We start from the raw sequence: 24388 nt of genomic DNA, 5'->3' as shown, positions 1-24388 counted from the left end.
ACTGCGGTCACAGTGGCCGTGTTGGGAGGCGCTGCACAGGTGCTGTCCCAGGCCAGGGCGGGAGATCAGGCCGAGCTACACACACGGTTCCTGCTTCCGGGTTCCGCAGACTCAGGGGTGCCGCCCCTGGGAGCTCTTCCAGGGCTGGGCCAGGCCACAGCAAGAGCCTGCAGCTCCGTCCGCTCTCCCAGCGCTGGGGCCGTCTTCCTGTGCCCTCCCAGGTGCATTGGCGAGGGGCTGGATGGGAAGTAGAGCAGCCGGGACTCTATCCAGTACCCGCATGGGGGGTGCCAGCGGCACAGGCGGCCTAACCGCTGGCCCCTATGGTGGCGTTTTGCTAAATTGCCTGCATTTGACCAGCTTTGTCACACACACACACATGCACACGTGCGCACACACACACGCACGCACACGCCCCTAGAGGGGGACGCCCGCAGTCCATCCTGGGGACCCCGACTGTGGGTGCTGGCGCTGTCTCTGGGGCTGCACAGCCAGTCGGAAGCTCCAGCCCTGCACTGCCCCAGTGAGGTCACCACTGTCAGAGCCGGCGGGGCCCTGAGTCCTGCCCTTGCCCGAGCGAGCAAGCGAGTGAGCGTAGCTGAGTGGCTCCCATCCCCAGGCCGGGCGTGGGCAAGGCGACAGCTCGGCGTGCCTGGCAGAGAGTGCTGCGTGGTCGCCGTCTTCGCGGTCAGGACGAAGCCTCGTTCCGGGAGACGCCCAAGGGCCGGGAATAGCATCTGGTGAGGTGCTGTGTGCTTTGCTTTTCCGGCAGATCAGGAATAATCATAGAGCGGCAGTCCTTTAGGACGCTTCTCCAAAAATAATGCGTCGCTTCTGTGTGAATTCTGCCCAGAGAGGCTGGAACGATGGCTTCCGCAGCCTTCACTAATAGCAGGACGTCCCAAAATTGTGACTGTCGTAACCAAAATATCGTTTCCAAATGTTCCAAGGAATTTATATGCTGTAGATCTCAAAGACTGAGAAATAATATTTTTGGATCCAAATATGTCTCTTTCTGTGCGTATTTTAGTGCTGAAATAACTGCATTTAGAGAGAGAGCTGCTGCCGCCTTAAAGAGGGAAATTTACACTGAGGTTGCTGGTGGGCGGGGCCCACCTGCTGGGAGGGCAGGGGCTGTGCAGGGGCCCTGTGGGCAGTGGGCGTGGGCTGAGCTGCCTGGGGTCTATGCAGGGGTCAGGGCTGCCAGTGCGGGCAGGAGTCCGGCTTTTACAGGTGCAGCAGCGGGCTCGTGTCTGCTCTGGCCGCCAGCTGCCCAGAGACTGCGGGAGCAGCTGGGAAGTGGAGCGTGGAGTCCCACAGGTGACCACCACAGGCTCCTGGATTCCGTGGTGGGGTCGGAGGCTGGGGTGGCGGGTGCCCTGTCGGCATCGCAGAGCTGAGTGGCAGCCTGCCTCGGGCTCACCAGGAAGCAGGGGTGGGGCGTCAGGGACCCTGCAGGGGGCGAGTGGGGCCGGGAGAAGGCAGGGTTTGAGCGCCGTGCCCGCCACCCCGCCCGGCCGTGATTCCTCGGGGCTCTGCACTCGGCCCCAAAGGCCAGAAGCACCGTGAGCATGAGCGTTAGCAGCAGGTGAGGGGAGCCAGCCGAGGACACACAGCACCGGGCTGGATCTGGAAGACACGGAGTCTTCGCGGCGGTGGCGAGGGTCTTCCCAGCAGCCACCAGAGAGCCTCAGGGCTGCCCCGCCGCCTCAGGCTGAGGAGGAGGGAAGACTGCCTCTCGCACTCTGCGGCGAGGGTGACTCTGACTAAAGGCCAGGCAGACGCGGCGAGCACGGGGATCTGCAGGCCAGGGCCGCTCCTGCGTGCATGCGGGACCCTCAGCAGGGCACGAGGTGTTTTCAGGAGTTCCTGGGAAAATAGCACTAAAAGATAAGCTTGTGTTGGTGCAAAAAATGAGATAGGTGCACACTTTATTCTCTATGTGTATGAATAAAGATGTATTGATTTACTCGGAAGGCAGAGTTAGGGAGAGATCTTCTGTTCACTGGTTCACCCCCTAAGTGGCCACAGTGGCTGCAGCTGGGCCAGGCAGAGGCCAGGAACTTCCTCAGGGTCTCCCCCGTGGGTGTGGGGGCCCAAGCACGTTACCAGGAGCTGGGTGGCAAGTGGAGCAGCCAGGACTCGAACCGCTGCTCATCTGGGCCGCCAGCACGGCAGGCAGCAGCTTTACCCATGTGTCAAAATGCCGGCCAGACTTTTCCCATGGTGCGCGGTTTTCGTGAATGTCTGGAGGCTGCATGCATGAATTTCGGAGCCTCCCTGCACCCAGGGTTATCTCGCAATCCAGTTTGCCTGGAGGTGGGAGATATACCTGGAAGATAACTTCAACAGCATCTTGAGCGAGCGTCCACCGTGGCCAATTGACATTCACCCTGAGTGTGAGGGTGACTCAACCTGCGGACCCCGGGCAGCCCAGGGTCAGCCCAGGACTCCACATGGACAGTGTGAGGCAGGGCGGAAGGAGCCGCAAAGCCGTCTGACAAAACCCCCAGCCAGCTCACGATGGCAGGTGCCCAGCCCAGGGCTTACATCGCGCAGGTGCTTAAGGATGGCCGGCTTCCCCCGGAGGGCAGGGAAAGGGCACGGCCGTCACCTCTCAGTCAGTGCAGGGGGGCTGTAGCCCCAGGGCTGGGCGCAGAACACAGAGTGGGGCGCTCAGGTGCAAGGAACCCGGGAAATCCTGTGTGTGTGACATGCTCTCCTGTGTGGGGAGTTGTGTGTATGTGTGGCATGCTCGTGTGTAGGGAGTCATGTGTGTGTATGTGTGTGTGACATGCTGTCGTGTGTGTGATTGACATGCTCTCCTGTGTGGGGAGTCGTGTGTGTGCATGTGTGTGTGACGTGCTCTCCTGTGTGGGGAGTTGTGTGTATGTGTGGCATGCTCGTGTGTAGGGAGTCGTGTGTGTGTGCATGTGTGTGTGAGATGTGCTGTCATGTGTGGGGAGTCTGTGCATGTGTGGCATGCTCTTGTGTGTGGGGGGTTGTGTGTGATGTGCTGTTGTGTGTGTGTGACGTGCTCTCGTGTATGGGGAGTCGTGTGTGTGCATGTGTGTGTGACACGTGGTCATGTGTGTGTGATTGGCATGCTCATGTGGGGAGTCGTGTGTATATGTGTGACATGCGGTCATGTGTGTGACATGCTCTCATATGTGGGGAGGTGTATGTGCATTGTGTGACATGTGGTCATGTGTGTGACATGCTCTCATATGTGGGGAGTTGTGTGTGTGCATGTGTGTGTGACATGCTCTCCTGTGTGGGGAGTTGTGTGTATGTATGGCATGCTCGTGTGTAGGGAGTCATGTGTGTGTGTGACATGCTGTCATGTGTGTGTATTGACGTGCTCTCCTGTGTGGGGAGTTGTGTGTATGTGTGGCATGCTCGTGTGTAGGGAGTCGTGTGTGTGTGCATGTGTGTGTGAGATGTGCTGTCATGTATGGGGAGTCGTGTGTGCATGTGTGTGTGTGACATGCGGTCATGTGTGTGATTGACATGCTCTCGTATGTGGGGAGTCGTGTGTGTGCATGTGTGTGTGACATGCTGTCGTGTGTGTGTGGTTGACATGCTGTCATATGTGGGGAGTTGTGTGTGTGTGCATGTGTGTGTGACGTGCTCTCGTGTGTGGGGAGTCTGTGTGTTTTGTGCTCTTGGGTGTGAAGAGTCATGTGTGTGTGAGATGTGCTGTCATGTGTGGGCAGTCTGTGCATATGTGACATGCTGTCGTATGTGGGGAGTCTTGTGTGGGGAGTCCTGTGTGTTGAGAGTCATGTGTGACATGCTCTCGTGTATGGGGAGTCGTGTGTGTGCATGTGTGTGTGTGACATGCGGTCATGTGTGTGTGATTGACGTGCTCTCCTGTGTGGGGAGTCTTGTGTGTGCATGTGTGTGTGACATGCGGTCATGTGTGTGTGCATGTGTGTGTGACGTGCTTTCGTGTGTCTGCCCCCATCCTGCACAGACCTGTGAGATCTAATCAGATCAGCAAGGTCAGGAAGCAGATTGATTTGTGAAACCTGTTTGATTTCTCTACGCTAGCAGTGAGGCAGCCGTGTTACGGAGCATCCGGGACAGCACGCTCCGAGAGGAGTGGGACAGGAACGGCTCGAGCCCTGTGCTCTGAGGGCGCAGGGCCTCCTGGGAGAGGTTGGAGAACCCCGGCCCGAGCAGATGGCAGCGCGTGCTCTGTCCGTGGCTTGAAGGCTCAGTGTTGGTAGGAGGGAGAGGCCTCAGATGGATCCAGGTTGAGCACCGTCCCTGTCGGAACACCAGTGCTTTCTTAAAGCAAAACGTAATCAGAGCCTGAAATTCACATGCAAATAAATGCAAGGGCCCGGAATGCCCAAGCACCCTGAGGGGCAGCGCTGAACGCACGCTCGGCTCTTCCTGCACAGCCACGCGATGGAGATGGTGCGGCGCTGGCGCGGGGCAGACCAGCAGATGGAGGACAGAGCCCGGCGGAGCCGCACGTCCACCCGTGGTCCACTGATTTTCAGCGAGGAGCCAACACAGCTCGGTGCAGAAACTTCCCCACACAGTGCTGGTGCAGCTGCAAGCCACGCGCCAGAGAGATTTCACCCGACGGCACAGCACACACACAGCTCAACCCAGCAGGCCAAGCCCACGTGGGAGAGCCAGACCATAGCAGGCTAGAAGGAAACGTGGGATAGCTCGTGGCGTTGGGCCAGGCAGTGGTTCCCGGGATAGGCCACCCACAGCCCAGGCAACTGATGGGAAAAACAGAGAAACTGAACTTCATTGAAAATCCACGCGTAGCTGCTGCCGAGACCACCATCAAGGCGGTGTGGAGACAACCCTTGGGGCGGGGGACGTTTGCGGTGCCTGTGCGAGAGGCTGGGGGCAGCCACACGGCGTGACCGGCTCTACGTGCTTACCGATGAAAAGAAAAATAAGCCGACTTCAAAATGAGCCAAGCTGCTGTGGGAGGGACACTCCTCCAGAGATCCCGTCGGCCCACGTGCACCGGAGTGGAAGCGCGGCGTCATTAGGGAGCCGGGCCCAGCTGCCTTGTGCTGCCGCTGCACAGACGCTGGGTGTGTGAGTGTGAGTGTGTGCACACGCGTGTGCATGTGTAAATCACGGGCTTTGTATGCTGCAGGCGGGGGTGTAACGTGGAGCGCTCTTGGAAAACAGTTTCTCAGCTCCTCAGAAAGTGACACGCGGAGTTCCTCGTGACCTGGCATTTCTAGTCGTAGGTGCACGCCCACGAGCATTCAACATCCGTGTGCACAAGAACTCGTACACACTTCCACGGCTGCATTGCCCATAGCAGTCAGGGAGAGGGGTGTGCAGCCCAGGTGCCCACCCGCTGGCGCGTGGACCAACAGGACGTGGTCTGTGGGAGCTTACTGCCCAGCTGCAGAGACCTGAGGCTCCACGCGTGTCGCAGAAAAGGAGGCCGACACGCAGGCCCCGTGTCACGTGATTCTGTTGATGGACAGCATCCAGGATGGGCAGGTCCACAGACAGGAAGTAGACCGTGAGTCGTCGGGGGCCGAGGGCGTGGGAGTGAGAAGTGACCGCTCATCGGCGGTGAAGTGTTGTGAAATGGGTGAGGTGTGGTACCACACAACCTTGTGATGTGTGGGTTTTATCTTGATTTCACCGAAAGGGGGCCATCCACTGGGTTTGGCACTTGTGGAGGTCCTGGGGCCTCCTGGCATCAGCCTGAGCCCAGTGGGGACAGTGAGGAGGTGTCCAGTGGCCACAGAGGCAGGGGACACGGGAGCCACAGCTGGACAGGGATACGAGGCTGCTCTTTCTCAGTGAGGTGAGTGAGACACCCGCTGGGGCTGAGCGCCACAGGCAGAGAGGGCGCAGTCCAGCAGGAAACAGGAGTCGGGCCGAGGAGCTGGTGCGGGCGCGGGGGGCGCTCACCAGCGCCTGCAGTGTTGCAGGGCAGGGCCGAGGTTGCAGGTTGACAGACAGGTGGCTGTGGGCCTGGAGCCCCTTGCTCTGGGCAGGGTCAGAGGGGAGCGGGAGGCAAGGGGGTTGAAGTAGACCAGAGCTCGAATAATCCGGAATCAGAACCCAACCTCCGAACTGCAGGCCAGAACTCTTGGTCTGCACGTCTCTGGGGCCTGTGAAATCCATTAGTGAAAATACTGTGGATCTGCCGGGCAGAGGAGCCAGACCCCCTCAGGTCAGTGGCCTGAGGGTCCCTCTGTAACAGCGCTCGCTGGTTCCTGTCCCCTGGTGCATGGCCGTGGCCACGTCGGGAGAGGAAAAAGGGGCTTGGGAGGAGGGGGTTTGGAGTTGACTATGGGGGGGAGGGGTGTTTTAGCAGCGGGTGGCCCTTAGAGAAACCTGCTAACCCTGTTTTCTGGCTGGTGACAGGGCCCCTGCCCTGCCCGATGCATGTGGGGTTTGCTCCTAGGGCAGAGGAAGTGTGGCGTACACCGAGGAGCACAGTGGTCGGGCTTGGGGCTGCTCAGGCCAGCCTCAGCTGGGCCAATCTGGAATCCCGATCCCCAGCCCCGGGCCTCCCCTCCCCTCGCAGCTGCTCCCTGGGGCCCTGAGCTCCGGGTCCAGCCCCAGCCAGGCCCACCTCTCCCCATGGACCCCTCCCTTGAAATGAGGTCAGATGCTGTAGCCATGTGGCTGCTGGCCATCCCCAGTGCAAGTCAGCACGTCCCCTCAGCTCTGTTCAGTGAGAGCGGTGCAGGGCTGGCCGTGGGGCACGCGGAACCCTGACGGCCGAGCTCGGGAGGGGAGGGCGTGAGAGGCTGAGCAGACAGGGCCTCCCCTGCGGTGCTGGGTGGCCAGCAGCCTCTCCCTGTCCTCAGACTCCAGGGCCAGGGCAGCCCATCTGTCTCTCTCCTGTGGAGCTGTCAGCTTAGCGTGTTCCAAGTCAGAGCCGCGCAGGACCTGCTGCGTGCGACTGTGCACGGGGTCTCGAAGCCCCACCCCCACCCTCCTGCTTCCTCCCAACAGGCGGGAGCAGCAGCTGCAGCCGTTGCTGCAACCAGGGAGGAGCTCCTGAGGCCCGGGGGCACCCACGGCATGAGCAGAGCCGGGTGCTGGACACGGGCCCAGGCGGGAGCCTCCATGGGTCCCCGCAGGGCAGGGCGTGGGGACAGGGTCTATGTGCAGCGCTGCCAGTGCCCGGGGCCAAGGCCTGCGCCTGTGACATCTCGCCCCTCCCGCAGAGTCAGCTGGAGGCGCACCAGGAGGAAGGCATGGTCATCTCCCACATGGCCGTGGCCGGCGTCGGCATCTGGATCGCCTTCACCACGGGCTCCACGCTGCGCCTCTTCCACACCGAGACACTCAAGCACCTGCAGGACGTGAACATCGCGGCCCCCGTGCACCACATGCTGCCAGGTGAGGGGGGGATGGGACCATTACACGCGTGTGAGTGACGCCAAACCCCGTGCACCACATGCTGCCAGGTGGGGGGGGTGGGACCATTACACGCGTGTGAGTGACGCCAAACCCCGTGCACCACATGCTGCCAGGTGGGGGGACGGGACCATTACACGCGTGTGAGAGACACCAAACCCCGTGCACCACATGCTGCCAGGTGGGGGGTGGGTGGGACCATTACACGCGTGTGACGCCAAACCCCGTGCACCACATGCTGCCAGGTGGGGGGGGCGGGACCATTACACGCGTGTCAGTGACGCCAAACCCCGTGCACCACATGCTGCCAGGTGGGGAGACGGGACCATTACATGCGTGTGAGTGATGCCAAACCCCGTGCACCACATGCTGCCAGGTGGGGGGAACGGGACCATTACACGTGTGTGAGTGACGCCAAACCCCGTGTACCACATGCTGCCAGGTGGGGGGGGTGGGACCATTACACGTGTGTGAGTGACGCCAAACCCCGTGTACCACATGCTGCCAGGTGGGGGGGGTGGGACCATTACACGCGTGTGAGTGACGCCAAACCCCGTGTACCATGTGCTGCCAGGTGGGGGGGACGGGACCATTACACACGTGTGAGTGACGCCAAACCGCATGCACCACGTGCTGCCAGGTGAGGGGAACGGGACCATTACATGCATGTGACAGACGCCAAACCCCGGGCACCACGTGCTGCCAAGTGAGGGGGACGGGACCATTACATGTGTGTGAGAGTGACGCCAAACCCCGGGCACCATGTGCTTCCAGGTGAGGGGGATGGGACCATTACATGCATGTGAGAGTGACACCAACACCCGTGCACCACATACTGCCAGGTGGGGGGGATGGGACCATTACACGCGTGTGACGCCAAACCCCGTGCACCACGTGCTGCCAGGTGGGGGGGACGGGACCATTACACATGTGTGAGAGTGATGCCAAATCCCATGCACCACGTGCTGCCAGGTGGGGGGGGGCGGGACCATTACACATGTGTGAGAGTGACGCCAACACCCGTGCACCATGTGCTGCCAGGTGTGGGGGAGGGGCATGGGGCCACCCCACGCGTGTGAGAGTCACGCCAAGACAGAGCGTGGTTGCTACAGGCCGTTTCCGTGCTGGGCGGAGCCGGGACCTTGGGTGGGAGGGCGAAGGACGAAGCCATGAGCTGGGTGTGAGGATGCAGGAGGGGCCCTGAACTGTGTGTGACCAGCGTGTGTATGCCTGTAGCTGGTGTGTACTCATGGGTGTGTCACTGGTGTGTGTGAAGTAACTGGTGTGTGTGAAGTAACTGGTGTGTGTGAACATGTCCCTGGTGTGTATGTGTGTAGCTGGTGTGTGCATGTAGCTTCCGTGTGCCTGTGTCACAGGCATGTGTGAGTGTGTCCCTTGTGTGTGTCACAGCTATGTGTGAGCGTGTCCCTGGTGTGTGTGAGCATGTGGCTGCTGTGTGCCTGTGTCACAGCCATGTGTGAGCATATCCCTTGTGTGTCACAGCTGTGTGTGAGCGTGTCCCTGGTGTGTGTGAGCATGTGGCTGCTGTGTGCCTGTGTCACAGCCATGTGTGAGCATATCCCTTGTGTGTCACAGCTGTGTGTGTGTCCCTAGTGTGTGTGAGCATGTGGCTGTTGTGTGCCTGTGTCACAGCTGTGTGTGAGTGTGTCCCTGGTGTGTGTGTCACAGCTGTGTGTGAGCGTGTCCCTGGTGTGTGTGAGCATGTGGCTATTGTGTGCCTGTGTCACAGCTGTGTGTGAGCGTGTCCCTGGTGTGTGTGTCACAGCTGTGTGTGAGCGTGTCCCTGGTGTGTGTGTCACAGCTGTGTGTGAGCGTGTCCCTGGTGTTTCACAGTTGTGTGTGTGTCCCTGGTGTGTGTGAGCATGTTGCTGGTGTGTGTTACATATGTGTGCGAGTGTGTCCCTGGTGTGAGCACGTCCATCACTGCTGTTGCAGCGTGTGTGGAAGGGGTTGTGCGTGGTCCTGGGCTGCGGTGCTGGTGAGGTGTCACCACGGCTGCTGCATGGGGACAAGACCGTTCCCAGGTGGCGTGGCGGCCAGGAGACCCCAGGAAAGACGCCGCCCCAGGCCCTGGAGCCCCACAGCCCCCAGCGTATCTCAGTCTGGAGGGGAGGCAGGACAGGTCTGACAAGGACTCGAACCCAGGGACCCCGGGCCGAACGGCAAAGGTCAGTGCAGGGCTTAGCTCTGGGGTCTGACGCAGGCGCAGCGGGGGCGGGGCAGCCACTCGTGTGCCCCGCGCTCCCCACTTCCTCGCTGGGAGTTGTACAGGAGCCGGGGTATCCCAAACACAACTGCACAAGTAGATCTCGCCTTGCCTGCCAGGCTGGGCAGCCCCACGGAGCTTCCTCCCCCGGGCTCCCTCCCTGTCCGAGGACGGCTCCACTCTCTCTCCGCAACCCGCCCCCAACCTGCTGTGCTTTCCCCAAGCGTCCTCAGTGTCAGTGCTACAGGCTGAACGTGATCCCTAACTCCCACAGGGAGCCCAGTCCCCCGAGGCATGGCCAGGAGGCGTGGCCTCTGGGAGGGCATGAGCAGGGAGCCCCATGAGGGGACCCGTGCCCTGGCACACTGAGCAGGCGACCATGGCTCGGTCCCTCTCTCCCTGCACGGGCCAGCGAGAAGGCACGGCCTGCCGACCGAGACCTGGGACCTCGCTGCAGACCCGGGCTACAGCCCCTAGAAGCTTCCATGCTCTGTAGCCCTGCCCCATGGCCTGCGCTGTGGCAGCCTGGAGGACACAGACGCAGGCTGGCCTCGAGTGCCTTCCTCTCAGGCCACATGGTCACCACCAAAGCACAGGCACCTCCCGGGGTCCCTGGGGGTCCCAGGTGCCACCGGAGGCAGCTCGGAAGGCTCCAGACCTCTGTCCGAGCGTGACCTGCAGGAGACTTGGATCCTTTGTTCACAGCCTGTGAGGGCAGGGGCCAGAGGCTGTCCCCGCGCTCACTCGGTCGTGCTGGGCTGTGGTGTCATTGGACGGGCTGGGCGAGGTGGCCCCGGGTCACTGTCTGTGATTCAGAGGGGCCGAGTGGAGGCCTCCTTCAGGCTGGCACCTCACAGAGACCGCCGTCGCTCCCAGTCACCCTCGGTGTGTGTTTCGACTCCAGCCGTACATACGTGTGCGCCACGTACAGCATCTAGCACCAGCCCCACCACCGCGCCACTGATGCTGCCTCTGTCCACTCCAGCCATCTGCAGACAAACCCTTCTCCACGGCCACGGCTGGGCTCGCCCTCGCCCCCTGAGTCGAGCCCCACAGAGCCCTGTAAAGACCTGTGCCACCCGTGTGCTCGGTCCCCATGTCTGCTGCCACCCTGCCTCGCCCCCAGGCCAGGCGTCCCAGGATCCGGCAGCAGCACCAGTGTTAGATGCATGAGAGGTGACGCCAAACCACCAAGAGGGAGCCCAGTGCCTGCTCATGGCAGGGAAGGGACCCAGGTGACAGAGTGACCCCGTGGCCCAGCTCCACAGAATCCGGGGGACCCTGGCCATGCCTTTAGCCCAGGGGCCATTTCTCTCACTTCCAGTACTGCAGTATTTCTCAGGATGTTGGCCCCACACAGGGGCAGTGGGGGTGTTCCAGCAGGTGCACCCCACATCCAGTGGCTGAGGAAGGGGTGCTGGCACCTGGCAGCCCCATCTAGAGGTGACGGTGAGAGTCTCCCTGCCGTGAGACTGGTAACGCCGGAAGCCGAGTCCCTGCCATGAGACTGGTAACGCCGGAAGCTGGAGTCATTACTGTGAGACTGGTAACGCCGGAAGCTGGAGTCATTGCCGTGAGATTGCTAACGCCAGAAGCCAGAGTCATTGCTGTGAGACTGGTAATGCCGGAAGCCGGAGTCCCTGCTGTGAGATTGCTAACGCTGGAAGCCGGAGTCATTGCCGTGAGACTGGTAACGCCAGAAGCCGGAGTCATTGCCGTGAGACTGGTAACGCCAGAAGCCGGAGTCATTGCCGTGAGACTGGTAACGCCAGAAGCCGGAGTCATTGCCGTGAGACTGGTAACACCGGAAGCTGAGTCCCTGCTGTGAGACTGGTAACGCCAGAAGCCAAGTCCCTGCTGTGAGATTGGTAACGCCAGAAGCCAAGTCCCTGCTGTGAGATTGGTAACGCCGGAAGCCTGGGGTGGAGAACGAGACGTCAGCCCTGTTCTCTGGCACAGCTGGGAAGCCGGGTGCCTTCGAGAAGGACAGGTGCACACAGTCAACAGGTGCCACCGCTGTCCACCAGCAGTGCTGGCCCGCTCGCGGCTCGTGTGCTGACTTGGCATGCAGTGCCCGCCCGGCACTCCCCAGGCTTGCCGGGGCCCGCCCCCGCCCGCTAGGCTGCCACGCCCTGAGCTGCTGTCCAGTAAGCCGGGAAGCAACGGTCAACACCCGTGGCACCAGCTTCTCACCCTGCCTTGCTTCTCGTCAGTTTTGAAACAAGCACTACACACCTGTGGGATGGCTCCATGGACGGACTGGGCCGAGATCTGTCTCTGAGGCCGCGTCACTCAAAACAGGCAAGCGTTCAGAGTCCCTGGGACATAAGGATTCTCAGCTGTTGACAGCTAATGTGAGGGGCTGGTGTCGCTCCCCCTCTTCGTGGAGGAACGACACTAAACCCTGCCTAGGCTTCCTATCCGAGTCACGGCACCATTATGTCGCTCCCCCTCTTCGTGGAGGAACGACACAGGACCCTGCGTTGTTCTTTCGTCTGCTTGGCCCTCCCCGGGTTTGCTGCTGGTTCTTCCCGGGTTGGCTACTGTCCCTTCCACCTCCGTGGAAGGGCGGTTCCCCCTGCCACTTTCCCCACTTCTGCGGGGGAGCGGCACACCGCCGGCAGGCTCTCTCGGGGGCTGCTCAGGTGTTCCCTCAGATGTTCCCCTTAGATGTTCCTGGTGCATGTTGTCTCTCTCCTCCTTTATAGTCCTCTTCCACCAATCCCAACTCTGCTACCCACACGCCAAGTACGCTGCTCTCCTCCAATCAGGAGCAGCTCCTGCAGCTTGTCAAGTTGGTGAGAGGCAGCTGCGTAGAAGCTGTTCTCTTCTCTCCCAGCGCCATATTGTGGGAGAGCAGATGCAGAGAATAAGTCTTAATTCCAGTAACTTAGTCTAGTCCGAGTTGCTCCCCACAGGCTGGCACTGCTTCCCAGCCGTGAGGCCGCCGTCTGCAGCGCCAGCATCCCATCTGGGCGCTGGTTCCAGTCCCGGCTGCTGCACTTCCCATCCAGCTCCCTGCTGTGGCCTGGGAAGGCAGCGGAAGATGGCTTCTTGGGCCCCTGCACCCACATGGGAGACCCAGAGGAAGCTCCTGGCTCCTGGCTTCAGCCTGGCCCAGCCTTGGCAGGTGCGGCCATTTGCGGAGTGAACCAGTAGATGGAAAGTCACCTGTTCTTTTTTTTTTTCCTCTCTCTGTAACTCTGCTTTTCAAATCAATAAAATAAATCTTAAAAAAAAAAACTAACAGGAACTAGTGTTGAAGCAAAACCAGATGTCTTTATTTGTACTTCTTTGTGCTGTGTGTGTTGTGTTATATATGTGTGCTGTGTGTGGCATGTGTTTGGTATATGTGTGTGCTGTGTGTATTTCAGTATGTTGTATGTATGTGTGGTGTGTATGCATGCTGTATGTGTCTGGTTGTATGTGCTGTGTGTTGTATGGGTGTGGATTGTATGTGTGTGCTGTGTTGTGTGTTGTGTGCTATTGTTGGATGTGTGTTTGTATACGTGTGTGCTGGTGTTGTATGGGCGAGTGTTGTATGTGTGCTGTGTGTATACATGTGTGTGCTCTGTTTGTGTTTTGTATGTGTGTGCTGTGTTGTGTGTTGTGTGCTATTTTTGAATGTGTGTTTGTATACGTGTGTGCTGGTGTTGTATGGTGTGTGTTGTATGTGTGCTGTGTGTTGTGTGTATACATGTGTGTGCTGTGTTGTGTTTTGTATGTGTGTACTGTGTTGTGTGTTGTGTGCTATTGAATGTGTGTTGGTATACATGTGTGCTGGTGTTGTATGGGTGTGTGTTGTATGTGTGCTGTGTGTGCTGTGTGTTGTGTGTATACATGTGTGTGCTGTGTTGTGTGTTTTGTATGTGTGTGTTGTGTGTTGTGTGCTATTGTTGAATGTGTGTATACGTGTGTGCTGGTGTTGTATGGGTGTGTGTTGTATGTGTGCTGTGTGTTGTGTGTATACATGTGTGTGCTGTGTTGTGTGTTTTGTATGTGTGTGTTGTGTGCTATTGTTGGATGTGTGTTTGTATACATGTGTGCTGGTGTTGTATGGGTGTGTGTTGTGTGTGTGCTGTGTGTGCTGTGTGTTGTGTGTATACATGTGTGTGCTGTGTTGTGTGTTTTGTATGTGTGTGTTGTGTGCTATTGTTGGATGTGTGTTTGTATACATGTGTGCTGGTGTTGTATGGTGTGTGTTGTATGTGTGCTGTGTGTGCTGTGTGTTGTGTGTATACATGTGTGTGCTGTGTTGTGTGTTTTGTATGTGTGTGTTGTGTGCTATTGTTGAATGTGTGTATATGTGTATGCTGGTGTTGTATGGGTGTGTGTTGTGTGTGTGCTGTGTGCATACATGTGTGTGCTGTGTTGTGTGTGCACATGCATGTGCTGTGGGGGTCGGGCTGCAGGACACAGAGCCCCTCTCTGTCTCCCACCCAGGGCACCAGCGGCTCTCCGTCACCAGCCTGCTCGTCTGCCACGGCTTGCTGATGGTGGGCACCAGCCTGGGCGTGGTCGTGGCCCTGCCTGTGCCCCGGCTGCAGGGGATCCCCAAGGTGACCGGTGAGTGGGCTCCCCGGGTGCGGGAGGCCGCACAGCGCCGGCCAGGGGGGAGCCCTCGTCTGTGCCTTGTGTTCTCTCCCATTAGTGGCCCCGGGAGATCTTGTTCCAGGAGTACATGTTCGTGTTACCTTTATAAAAAGTAAGATTTATTAATTTTATTAGAAAGGCAGAGTTGCGGAGAGAGGCAGAGACAGAGATCCTCTATCCAGGGTTCACTCCCCAGGTGGCCACAGTGGCCAGCGTGGGGCCAGGCTGAAGCCAGGAGCCAAGAGCTCCATCCCTGTCTCCTACGTCTCCTACGCGGGTGCAGGGCCCAAGCACTTGGCCCATCTTCCGCCATTTCCCAGGCGCATTAGCAGGGAGCTGGATCGGAAGTGGAGCAGCCGGGACTTGAACCGGCATCCATATGGGGTGCAGGCAGCGGCTCTACCCGCTACGCCACAGTGAGGTCCCTGTTACCTTTATAGCCAGTGGTCAGTTTCCACCAGTGGGGCCGGGAATGCCCGTCTGTGCCCGAGGCAGCGTCAGCAGCAGCTCACATGGGTGCAGCCTTCGGGGGAGCAGCTCACGCTGTAAGATGCGCTTCTTCCCGGGGGGCAGGACGTCCAGCGCAGGGCTCAGAGCCCAGTGCACAAGGACGCTGTGCCCAGGACACAGCCTGACCGCCCCAGAGCAGGGGCAGGCCTGTGCTTGCCAGGGGCTGTGTGGGCAGCCGGCATAACCAGCGCAGGGCTCAGAGCCCAGTGCACAAGGACGCTGTGCCCAGGACACAGCCTGACCGCCCCAGAGCAGGGGCAGGCCTGTGCTTGCCAGGGGCTGTGTGGGCAGCCGGCAGAAAGGAGGGGGGAGCAGAGCTTCCACGGGTGCCCGGGCTGAGCGTGGAGCGCCGTGGTCGGGGCACCTGCTTCCCACACGAGGCACCCCGGGGGGCAGCCGTGGTGGCTCCGCTCGCTGCATCCCTGCCTCCCACCTGGGAAACCTGGACTGAGTCCCCAACCCCCGCGCCTGGCCTGCTCAGGGCTGTTCCGGGCGCTGGGGGAGCCGTGAAGGAGAGCTCGCTCACTCACTCTGCCCCTGAGAGAAAGAAGATGCGGAAAACTGTACGGAGGTTTAGCCAGTTTATATGATAGTGTCCACGTGGGAGACAGGATTAAGGGGGAGGATGTGCAGGGAACTGGCCAGTGTTTCCACGCTGACCTATGGGGTCGGCCCCCGAGCACCCCCGCCCTGGACCCCAGGTCCCGTGAGGGTGCAGGTAGACCCGCCTGTTGGGGCTAAGGGATTCGTGTCTGCGCTTCTACTTCCGTGACACCCTGTGGGTTGAAGCGCCCCACACCGTAAGTACCCTGTGCAGTTAGACAGCGACGGTGGAAGTCGCCGCCAGTGCCCAGCCTGGAGTGGACAAGGCTCGGACACCTGTGCCCAGCCGCCCCTCACAGAGCTCGCACCCCCCGCCCTGTGCCCAGGACGCTTCACATCATCTCCGCGTACTGGGTTCCCTCTGAGTTTGGCCAATTTGCACTTTAAAAAGCTTTTCATTTTCTGGGGTGGGAATTCAGCTTCGTGTCTGGAGAGCCACATCCCACCTCCGTGCCTTGATCGGGCGCCCAGCTCAGGCCCTGGGAGACAGCAGCGATGGCCCAAGGCCTTGGGTCCCTGCCACCCACGTGGGAAGCTCAGATGGTGTTCCCGGCTTCCAGGCCTGGCCGCTGCAGGTACCCAGACAGTGACCTGGTGGGTCCAGGGCTGCAGCCGCCGGAGGTGGAGCCCACGGGCACCAGCGGTGCTGGCAGATGCTGTGGCGTCGTCCCGGCTTCCGCCCCCAGCACGGCCGACTGCCTGGGCGGCTCAGCTCACCACCAGCGAGGCCCTCGGCACCCAGCGTTCCGCAGTTTCACCGGCTGTGGCCATGCAGGGCGAGGGTGGCGCTGGGGCCGGTTCCACCCTGCACGCAGGGAGCAGCACAGGGCTGGGGCTCACAGGAAGCCCTGCAGGGTGGCGATGCTGAAATTCGAACCCCGTCCCCTGGAAATGGAGAAGTGCTCATTTTAGCTGAGACCGCGGAATTGTGCTAAGCTCCTGCACCCTTTTTTAGTGAACACTGACAGGAAGCTACTGATAACTTAGGCATCTTGATCTAAAACCTGACACGTTGCAGGCTTAGATTTCCAAGAACGGAGACTTAGGAGAATTCAGTTTGTTTCCCGAGCACGTGGGAAGGCACTGCTCGCGGAGCGTGGGAAAACACTGTCCCTCCTTCGGAAACACAGCGTGGGTATCGGGCCGAGATGTGGTGCGGGAGGCCCGGGCGTGCCTTGCAGATGCCCGCTTCTGAGGCTTTCTTGAAATAAACCAAAAGCGCACGGAGCATACCCTGGAGGCACGCGCGCTGGGGGCCCCGGGTTGGAGCGGGTGCCCCGTGTCTCACTGTCCCATTGCTGCCCCTCAGGAAGAGGCATGGTCTCCTACCATGCACACAGCGGTCCTGTCAAGTTCATCGTTACGGCCACGGCTTCACACAAGCGGGACAAGGACGGTGCGAGGGACAGCCCGCCTCCCGGCCGCGAGCCTCAAGAGGAGGACCCCAAGGAGGCGCCCCCCAGCGAGGGGGCCGGGCCTGAGGCGGCAGTGTGGCTGGGGGAGTCTGCGGGGTCCCTGACCCAGGGGAGCGACGCGTCCTCGTCCTCCGGCTCCCTGAGCCTGTCCCAGGGCTCCAGCTCCCTGGAGCACAGGTCGGAGGACCTCCTGCAGGGCCCCGCCCTCTGCCCGAGGAGCAGAGCCAGGCGAGGGAGGAGGGCCAGGGCCAGCTCAGCGCTGGTGGTGTGCGGGGGCCAGGGCCACCGGCGGGTGCACCGGAAGGCCAGGCCGCCCACCCAGGAGGAGCCCGTGTCGTCCGTGATGGTCTGGCAGATCCCCCTGCTGGGCGTGTAGGTGACACGGCCACGCCTGGCCTCAGCTCGCCTCGGGGCTGCCCAGGGTGTGCTGGGGGCCGGTAAGACGCGGTTCTGGGGGATACGTGCAATATGGCCGCAGGGGCTCTGTGGGGCTCCCCGCTCCTCCTCTGCACGCACAGCTCAGTGCAGGGGCCTGGAAGAAGGCGGAGGCCTGCGTGGCTGCTGCGCCCTGGGAACAGACCACGCCCCTCGGAGCCGCTGTGGCTGTCCGGGAGTCCTGTTCCTGTGTCATGTGACCTGGAGGGCCTGCGAGGCAGCGAATTCCGTAGCATAGGAATCGATTCACAGTTTCTAAAACAATTGTATCAGCTTCAGGTTCGCTACTGGTATTTATGTTCCATAGTTTAAATTACAGAGCTGAACCTGTAACAACTGTAAAAGGCCGGAAACTCGCGCGATTTGCTGTGGGAAGGGAGCTTGGTTTCCCAAAGTGATAAACTGTGTCTGCTGTAAATGTTAACAAGTAGCATTTTTAAATCGCATTTTTCTATTAAGAAGTTAACAGTTCATGTTTTAGCCAGTATCTTTCTCTTAAAGAACGTTTGCTCTGACCAAAACTCGCGCTGTGGACGCCGGGTGAGGCGTGCACCCAGGGCGGGGCTGCCTGGACTGAGCCCCTCTGGAAACACGCAGGTGGCCGCGTGGCGGGCAGCAGGCAGTGACGGTGCCCGGTGCTCAGTGCTCCTGCGCCTGCTGATGCGGGCAGCCCTCGTGCCGGCCGCTGCCCTCCCTGCCCACACGCAGGTCGCGGTCTGCGTCCACCGTGGCCCGCCCACGGTTCCAGGGCAAGGTTGTGCTTCCTGCAGTGAGAGCAGGCGACGCCTGGCACAGGCATTCCAGAAATAAAGGACGCAGCACTTTGGAGACCAAACCGCTAATGCTGTGACTTCGCCGAGCGTGGGCTAAGCCGCGTGCCCGCCCCGTGTGAGCGACAGCCTCCCGAGCTCCCGTGGACTCCTAGCCGCTGCCGTAGCTCACAAATAAAGCCTTTGTATTGAAAATACAGCGGTGAGCTGCCTTTTTCCCCACCACACGCCGAGGGCCACCGCAGCCTGCCGGGGAGCGGGGCACCTGACCGGCCCCTTCAGAGGCCACGGCGCCACTTTGTGACACGGGGATGCCCCCGGGCGTCCAGAGTCCTCTGAGAGACTGCTGAGTGAGCGCCAGATGAAATCCTGGGACTGCAGGGTTTCGCGGGACCCGGGCTGACTGCTCATCTGCGGAGATGGGGGAGACGCCGGGTTAGCTGAGAACGGAAGCCCGGTGGGCAGCCATGTTCCCACACGGTGGATCATGCCGGGGTGGGCAGAGTGGGACCCACGTGCTGGCCATCCCTCTCACAGCCACCTTGGGGAGCCAGGACAACCAGAGGGGCCAGCCTGGAGGTGGCGTCCAGCGGGGACTCCTGCTGTGGAATGGACAGTCTGTGCGCTGGATCAGGGACAACCCGCACTGACCACAGCTTGGTGCCGGCCCAGGGTAGGACAGAGGCCGAGAGCTGGCCTTGGATGGAAACTTCACACGCTGTACCCTACGTGGAGCCCTGGGCTCTCCCGCGTGGTGGCTAACCAACCACAGGAGGGCAGACACCCAGCACGCTGGTGAGGGGACTGATGGGCCCACGTCCCCCACACTCACACACATTAGTACACACAACATTAATACACACATATTTATACAGACTCAGACACACACACTTACACAGACTCATATACACATTAGTACACGCATTCATACACACATACACACTCATACTCTCACACAAGTACATACACCCTCATACACACATACACATATATACACATACACTCATAGAATACTTACACACACATATACACACACATACATATATACATCTACACACACTCATGCACATACATTAATACACGTGCCCACAGACATACACATACACACATTAATACCCACATACAGTCACCTGTACACACTCATACATAAATACACATACACACCATACACTCACACCTATACACACCCATGCACACATATGCACATACACTCATAGACTTACACATACACACATGTACATAAACACACACTCAGACACACTTATGCACATATACGTACACGTACACACACATACATGCACATCCACACACGCACATCCACACACACACCCCTCCTTCCCAGGGCCCCACGGAGCCTGTGCTGCCTGTGGGCCTGCAGTGGGTGGCACCTGTGCCTGCCTCGGGCGAGACGGCCCTAGTGCTGGGCGCCCAGCTGGGAGTCCCCTGTCCTCTCCTGGAAGAGGGGGTCCTCGCCCCGGCCCCTCCTGGGGGGCCGCGCCCCTGCCCTGGGGGATCTCCCTCAAGGCTGCAGGGCAGGTGGCGGCTGCACTGTGTGGGCAGATGGGCACAGCGTGACTCTGGGCGGGCGGGCGGGAGTCTTGCCAAGGGTGACTCAGCCCGGGCTGCTAGAAGCTGCTCCTCGCCCTGGCTGCAGCGCCTTCCGGGCAGCCAGCAGGACCCCGGGGTGTGGGCCAGCAGCCGTCCTTCCTGGAGTTTACCACAGTGAGGTCGCCGGGGTGGAGGTCGCAGAGGTGGGGGGGGCTGGGACCGAGACCCTCTGGAGGGCCCTGGCGCGGCCAGGATGGCACAGCTGCCCTCCGCGGCACCCAGCCCGGGCACAGCACACACCCACAGGAGGCTGCAGCCCAGGCCAGGGTCGGGGCTGGGTCCTCTGACTCGGCGGTCGCCGTCCAGGGCCCGGGGTCCTGCGTCCCGTGGCTCATGTACTCCCAGCTGCCTCTGCTTGGAATCCAGATGACGTCTGGGAGAGGGAGCTGGAGTGGCTGCTTGGCGTCCCCACACTGAGACCAGGAGGCGCCCGGGGAATCGCTGGTGAGTGTCGGGGTGCAGGGCACCAGGCCTGAGCCGCAGAGGGGCTGCGGGGTCTGTGGCTGCTGGCCTGCTCCTGCCTGGTCTCCTTGGCCACAGCCTTTGGACACAGCCCCTCGGGGGCGGGGGGCTGGCGGGAGGGGGCGGCACCAGGGAGCCAGGACCTCTCAGGAGCGCGCGGGAAGTGGGAAGGCAGACTCCCAGGGCCAGCGCTGGGGACAGGGGACAGGGCCCCTCCCGGCAGGGAAGGGGGACAGATGGTGCGGGGCTCCTGTCCGCTGAGGGAGGGGCGCTGCTGGGCCCAGTCCTAATTTCCATTGAGCTTTGGTGCAGCAGGGGCTCCCGCTCTGTCTGTAATCCTCCCGTTCAGGGAGGGGTCTCGGCACGGCGGGCCGCCCCACCCCAGCCAGGAGATGTCTGGCACGGTCTGGGGACGTTGTCGGCTGCCAGTGGGCCGGGAGCCGCTGGGCGGGCGGGAGGTGAGCAGGGGCAGCCGAGGCCAGAGCCTGGGTCCAGCTGGTGCATGTGGGAGGGTCCATGTTTGTTTTCTTCTGTGGAGAACCGCTGACTGCTGTCTTCGGTGTCGTGAGCACACGGGATCCCTGTGCCATTCCTGAACGCACAGGTCTCAGCGGCCTCCTTTCAGCGCGGCTGTTCCGGTTTCGGTGGTGAAATGCAGGCTCCGGGGCCCACACGGGAGCACCGGTGTAGTCACCCTGTTCTCGGGCAGCCAGCCGCGCTGTGACGTCACACCCAGGGGCGTGGGTTCTCCGTGCCAACACACAGAGAGAAGGGCTCCCTGTCAGTACACACTGAATGGACGCTATTTGCGGCAACCCAGCATATGCGTGTCCAGATTTTCACGCCGAACGCCTCGCTGCAGGCTGTTGGCGTGGTGGGCGTCCCACCGTCGGAGCCTCCAGCTCTCCGGCCCAGCCTCTGCGGGCCCGGGGCTGCTCGACAGGGCGGCCGCAGGGTGAGGCAGAACCGGCCCCAGCACCTACGCCTGTTTGCCTCTGAGTGTTCCCTCCACGGAGCTCTTGAGAGACACACGCGGGGCACTGAACAAGTGTGGAACCCCAGACCCCCGCTCTGGACTCGGGGTGACATGGGCCACGCACGCCGCCTCCCTAAGCCGCAGGGCTGCCGTCTGGTAGCAGCAGGTGAACAAGGCTGGCAGAGGACGTGGATGAGGTGGCTGGTGGAGGGGCCTGGACACCGTGCCCAGCACACGGCTCCTGTTAGGAACCGGCAGCTGGGACTTCCGGGGACTGCACAGCCACGACTGCTCTAGGTGTGCCCGGATTCCCAGTAATGGGCCCATGCTCTCAACACGTGTGTCCTGCCCACCTGCCCGGGGCCACAGAGCACAGCCAGGCGGCAGGGCCTCTTCCCCAAGGCCCTGACCCACCGCTGTGCTCCGTCTTCTCCCACACGCACCCCCCCCCATTTTCATTTTTATAGATTGATTGATTGATTTGAAAGGCAAAGGCACAGCAACAGAGAGAGAGAGAGAGACAGACAGAGATCTTCCATCTCCTGGTTCATTCCCCAAATGGCCACAATAGCCAGGACCAGGCGGAAGCCGGGGGCCAAGAGCCCCATCCTGGCCTCCCACGAGGGTAGCAAGGTCCCAAGCGCTTGGGCCATCATCTGGTGCTTCCCAGTCATGGTGGCAGGGGGCTGGATGGGGAGCAGAGCAGCCGGGACTGGAACCAGCCCTCCTGCATGGGATGTGTGTGCTGTAAGCAGCGGTCTAACCCCCTCCCCAGGATGGGCGGAGCGATAGCCCCAAGGGGTGGGTGTCCCCATTCCTGGTCGCTGGGACCTCCCCAGCCCCAGAGGGGGTGTGAGGCCTCGGGCTCTGAATGCAAGTGAGGCAGGGGGTCAGGCAGGAGGCTGTGCAGACAGAGGCGAGAGCCAGGACCAGCGTGCAACATTCGTTCAAAGCCAGCGTCGCATGTGTGCTTGTCAGGATGGCCATCGGCCATGGGGGGCTGGCGCGTGCTGCAGGTGAAACGTGCCACAGGGGAGCCCGCCCAGGAGCACTGGGCCCCCCAAGCAGCAGGGCGCGGGACGCCCCAGGCCAGCAGCTCTGCCTGTGGCAGTGCAGTGCCCACTCCCAGCCCCCGGGGGCCCAGGCAGCCTGGTCCTCCAGCGAGGGGCCGGGGTGAGGGAGGTGACTGCAGGGGTGGACACAGGCACTGCCCGGCTGGTCTCTGTCCCCACCTCGTCTGTGATGTGCAGCCCACAGGACTGGGGGCCGTGGATCCCACCCAAGCCCGCCCACCAGCTCCTGCGCCCTGCCAGGCCCTGCCGGCGCAGTGGCACCCCAGGACTCAACGGGGATGAGCAGCAGGTGCTGAAACACCGGCCTGAGTGGCTGCGTCCTCCAGGCCCACGAGGCTGTGCTGGGGGGTCCTGACCCCAGGCTCCTGGGCTGGAGGCCCCGCTACAGCTCAGGTGTGCAGAAGCCTGGCTGATCCTTGCAGGGGCGGGGCTGGGGGGCTTAGTGCGGGGGTGGTGAGGAGCCCTGGAGCAGAGTTCACAAAATGCCCAGTGGACTTTTTGTGCCCAGCCCAGGGGAGAGCACGGATGAGCGGCTGGGGGCTGAGTCCCTGTCGTCTTCCCTAGGGCGTCAGGTGGGGACCACCGTGCAGCTGCAAACTCAGCTGCCTGCCAGCACTGTGCCAGAGGCGGCTCCCTGCACAGGAGGCACCTGGGTGGGCGCTAGAGGGGCCAGCCGGCTTGCGGACACACACCTGCACTGTTGAGGGACAGACAGAAGCCGGCAGTGGCAGCAGACCCTGTGCCTGCAGTGGGGGGCCGTGTGTCTGTAGTGGGGGCTGTGTGCCTGCAATGGAGGGGGGCGTATGTCTGCAGTGGGGCCGTGTGCCTGCAATGGGGGGCCGTGTGTCTGCAGTGGGGGGGCCGTGTGTCTACAGTGGGGCTGTGTGCCTGCAGTGGGGGGCCGTGTGCCTGCAGTGGGGGGGCTGTATGTCTGCAGTGGGGGGCCGTGTGCCTGCAGTGGGGTGACCCTGTGCCTGCAGTGGGGGGCCGTGTGTCTGCAGTGGGGCCGTGTGCCTGCAGTGGGAGGCTGTGTGCCTGCAGTGGGAGGCTGTGTGCCTGCAGTGGGGCCGTGTGCCTGCAGTGGGGTGACCCTGTGCCTGCAGTGGGGGGCCGTGTGCCTGCAATGGGGGGCTGTGTGCCTGCAGTGGGAGGCTGTGTGCCTGCAGTGGGGGGCCGTGTGCCTGCAGTGGGGGGGCCATGTGCCTGCAGTGGGAGGGCCGTGTGCCTGCAGTGGGGGGCTGTGTGCCTGCAGTGGGGCCGTGTGTCTGCAGTGGGGGGACCCTGTGCCTGCAGTAGGGGGGCCGTGTGCCTGCAGTGGGGTGACCCTGTGCCTGCAGTGGGGGGCCGTGTGTCTGCAGTGGGGCCGTGTGCCTGCAGTGGGAGGCTGTGTGCCTGCAGTGGGGCCGTGTGCCTGCAGTGGGGGGCTGTGTGCCTGCAGTGGGGCCGTGTGCCTGCAGTGGGGGACCCTGTGCCTGCAGTGGGGCCATGTGCCTGCAGTGGGGGGCCGTGTGTCTGTAGTTGGGGACACACACCCGTGCTGGGATGGGGTGAAGTGGTCAGAGGAGCCCTTCCCCGGCAGCACAGGTGTGGGGGCTGCGAGGTATGTGTGTGCGTTTGGAGCAGAGGGTGGTGGCTACAGAGTCCTGGGGTGCTTGGGGCGGTGGGGGCTGGGAGACGCTCCCTGGGAAGAGGGGGCCCTCAGAAGCCAAGCCCAGCTGTGTGTGAGCTGTGAGCAGTTAGGCCCGGGCTGTGTGTGAGCTGTGAGCAGTTAGGCCCGGGCTGTGTGTGAGGTGTGAGCCCGGGGCAGAAGCAGGCCCCCGCTGGCTCAGGTGGGAGCAGCAAGAGTCGCGGGGGGGGGGGGGGTAGCAGGGAACAGGAGGGCAGCTCCGCCCTGCTCTGAGCGGGCAGGATCAGGCGGCTCCAGGCTCGGGCTGGAGGGAGACCAGGCCTTGGGCGGCCCTGCTCTGCTTACCCCTCCCCTCCTGGGCCTCCCGCTAGAGAACCAGCAACCTGGGGCAGCGAGGGAGGAAGTGGCCGGGTGCCTCACGGAGCCCACGCTGCCCACTTCCCTGTCGCTGGAGCCGAGGCCGGGGGAACTGGGCCACCTCCTTAGCACAGGGTCGGAGCGGGCGGGGTTCTGCAGGGACGGCGGGGCAGCGGGGCAGCGGCAGTGCTGTTGAGCCCGGCCCTGCAGCGTGGCGTGGGTCCCGGACAGCAGCAGGGAGATGAGGCCACTGCTCAGGGTCCCGGGTCTGTTGGCAGGCAGTTTGATTTCCGCTTACATGGCCAGAAGTAGTTACGAGACCATTTTCAAATATTTACACTCATGAAAACTTAGT

The 24388-nt window shown here is 61.6% G+C and overlaps 2 protein-coding genes across 5 annotated transcripts in view; both read left to right on the top strand.

Annotated features, from left to right (window-relative positions):
- The window catches only part of ARHGEF10 (Rho guanine nucleotide exchange factor 10), a 117705-nt gene extending 99580 nt beyond the window's left edge, over positions 1–18125 (top strand). For all 4 annotated transcript variants that reach the window (XM_070047238.1, XM_070047239.1, XM_070047237.1 and 1 more), the window contains exons 26-28: positions 7185–7359; positions 14048–14170; positions 16620–18125. In XM_070047238.1, coding sequence (XP_069903339.1) covers positions 7185–7359; positions 14048–14170; positions 16620–17101 — 780 coding nt within the window. In that variant the 3' untranslated portion in view covers positions 17102–18125. The remainder of the gene's footprint in view (positions 1–7184; positions 7360–14047; positions 14171–16619) is intronic.
- A 929-nt stretch (positions 18126–19054) lies between these two features.
- Positions 19055–24388, top strand: part of KBTBD11 (kelch repeat and BTB domain containing 11) — a 29632-nt gene continuing 24298 nt past the window's right edge. Inside the window, exon 1 of the mRNA XM_051838787.2 lies at positions 19055–19982. The gene's annotated coding sequence lies outside the window, so the exon portion shown is untranslated. The remainder of the gene's footprint in view (positions 19983–24388) is intronic.

This window comes from Oryctolagus cuniculus, chromosome 8, assembly GCF_964237555.1.
Source record: "Oryctolagus cuniculus chromosome 8, mOryCun1.1, whole genome shotgun sequence".
In the NCBI taxonomy this organism is placed as follows: Eukaryota; Metazoa; Chordata; class Mammalia; order Lagomorpha; family Leporidae; genus Oryctolagus; species Oryctolagus cuniculus.
The sequence above is the reverse complement of the archived record's forward strand: the minus strand, read 5'-3'. Positions and strand labels throughout refer to the sequence as shown.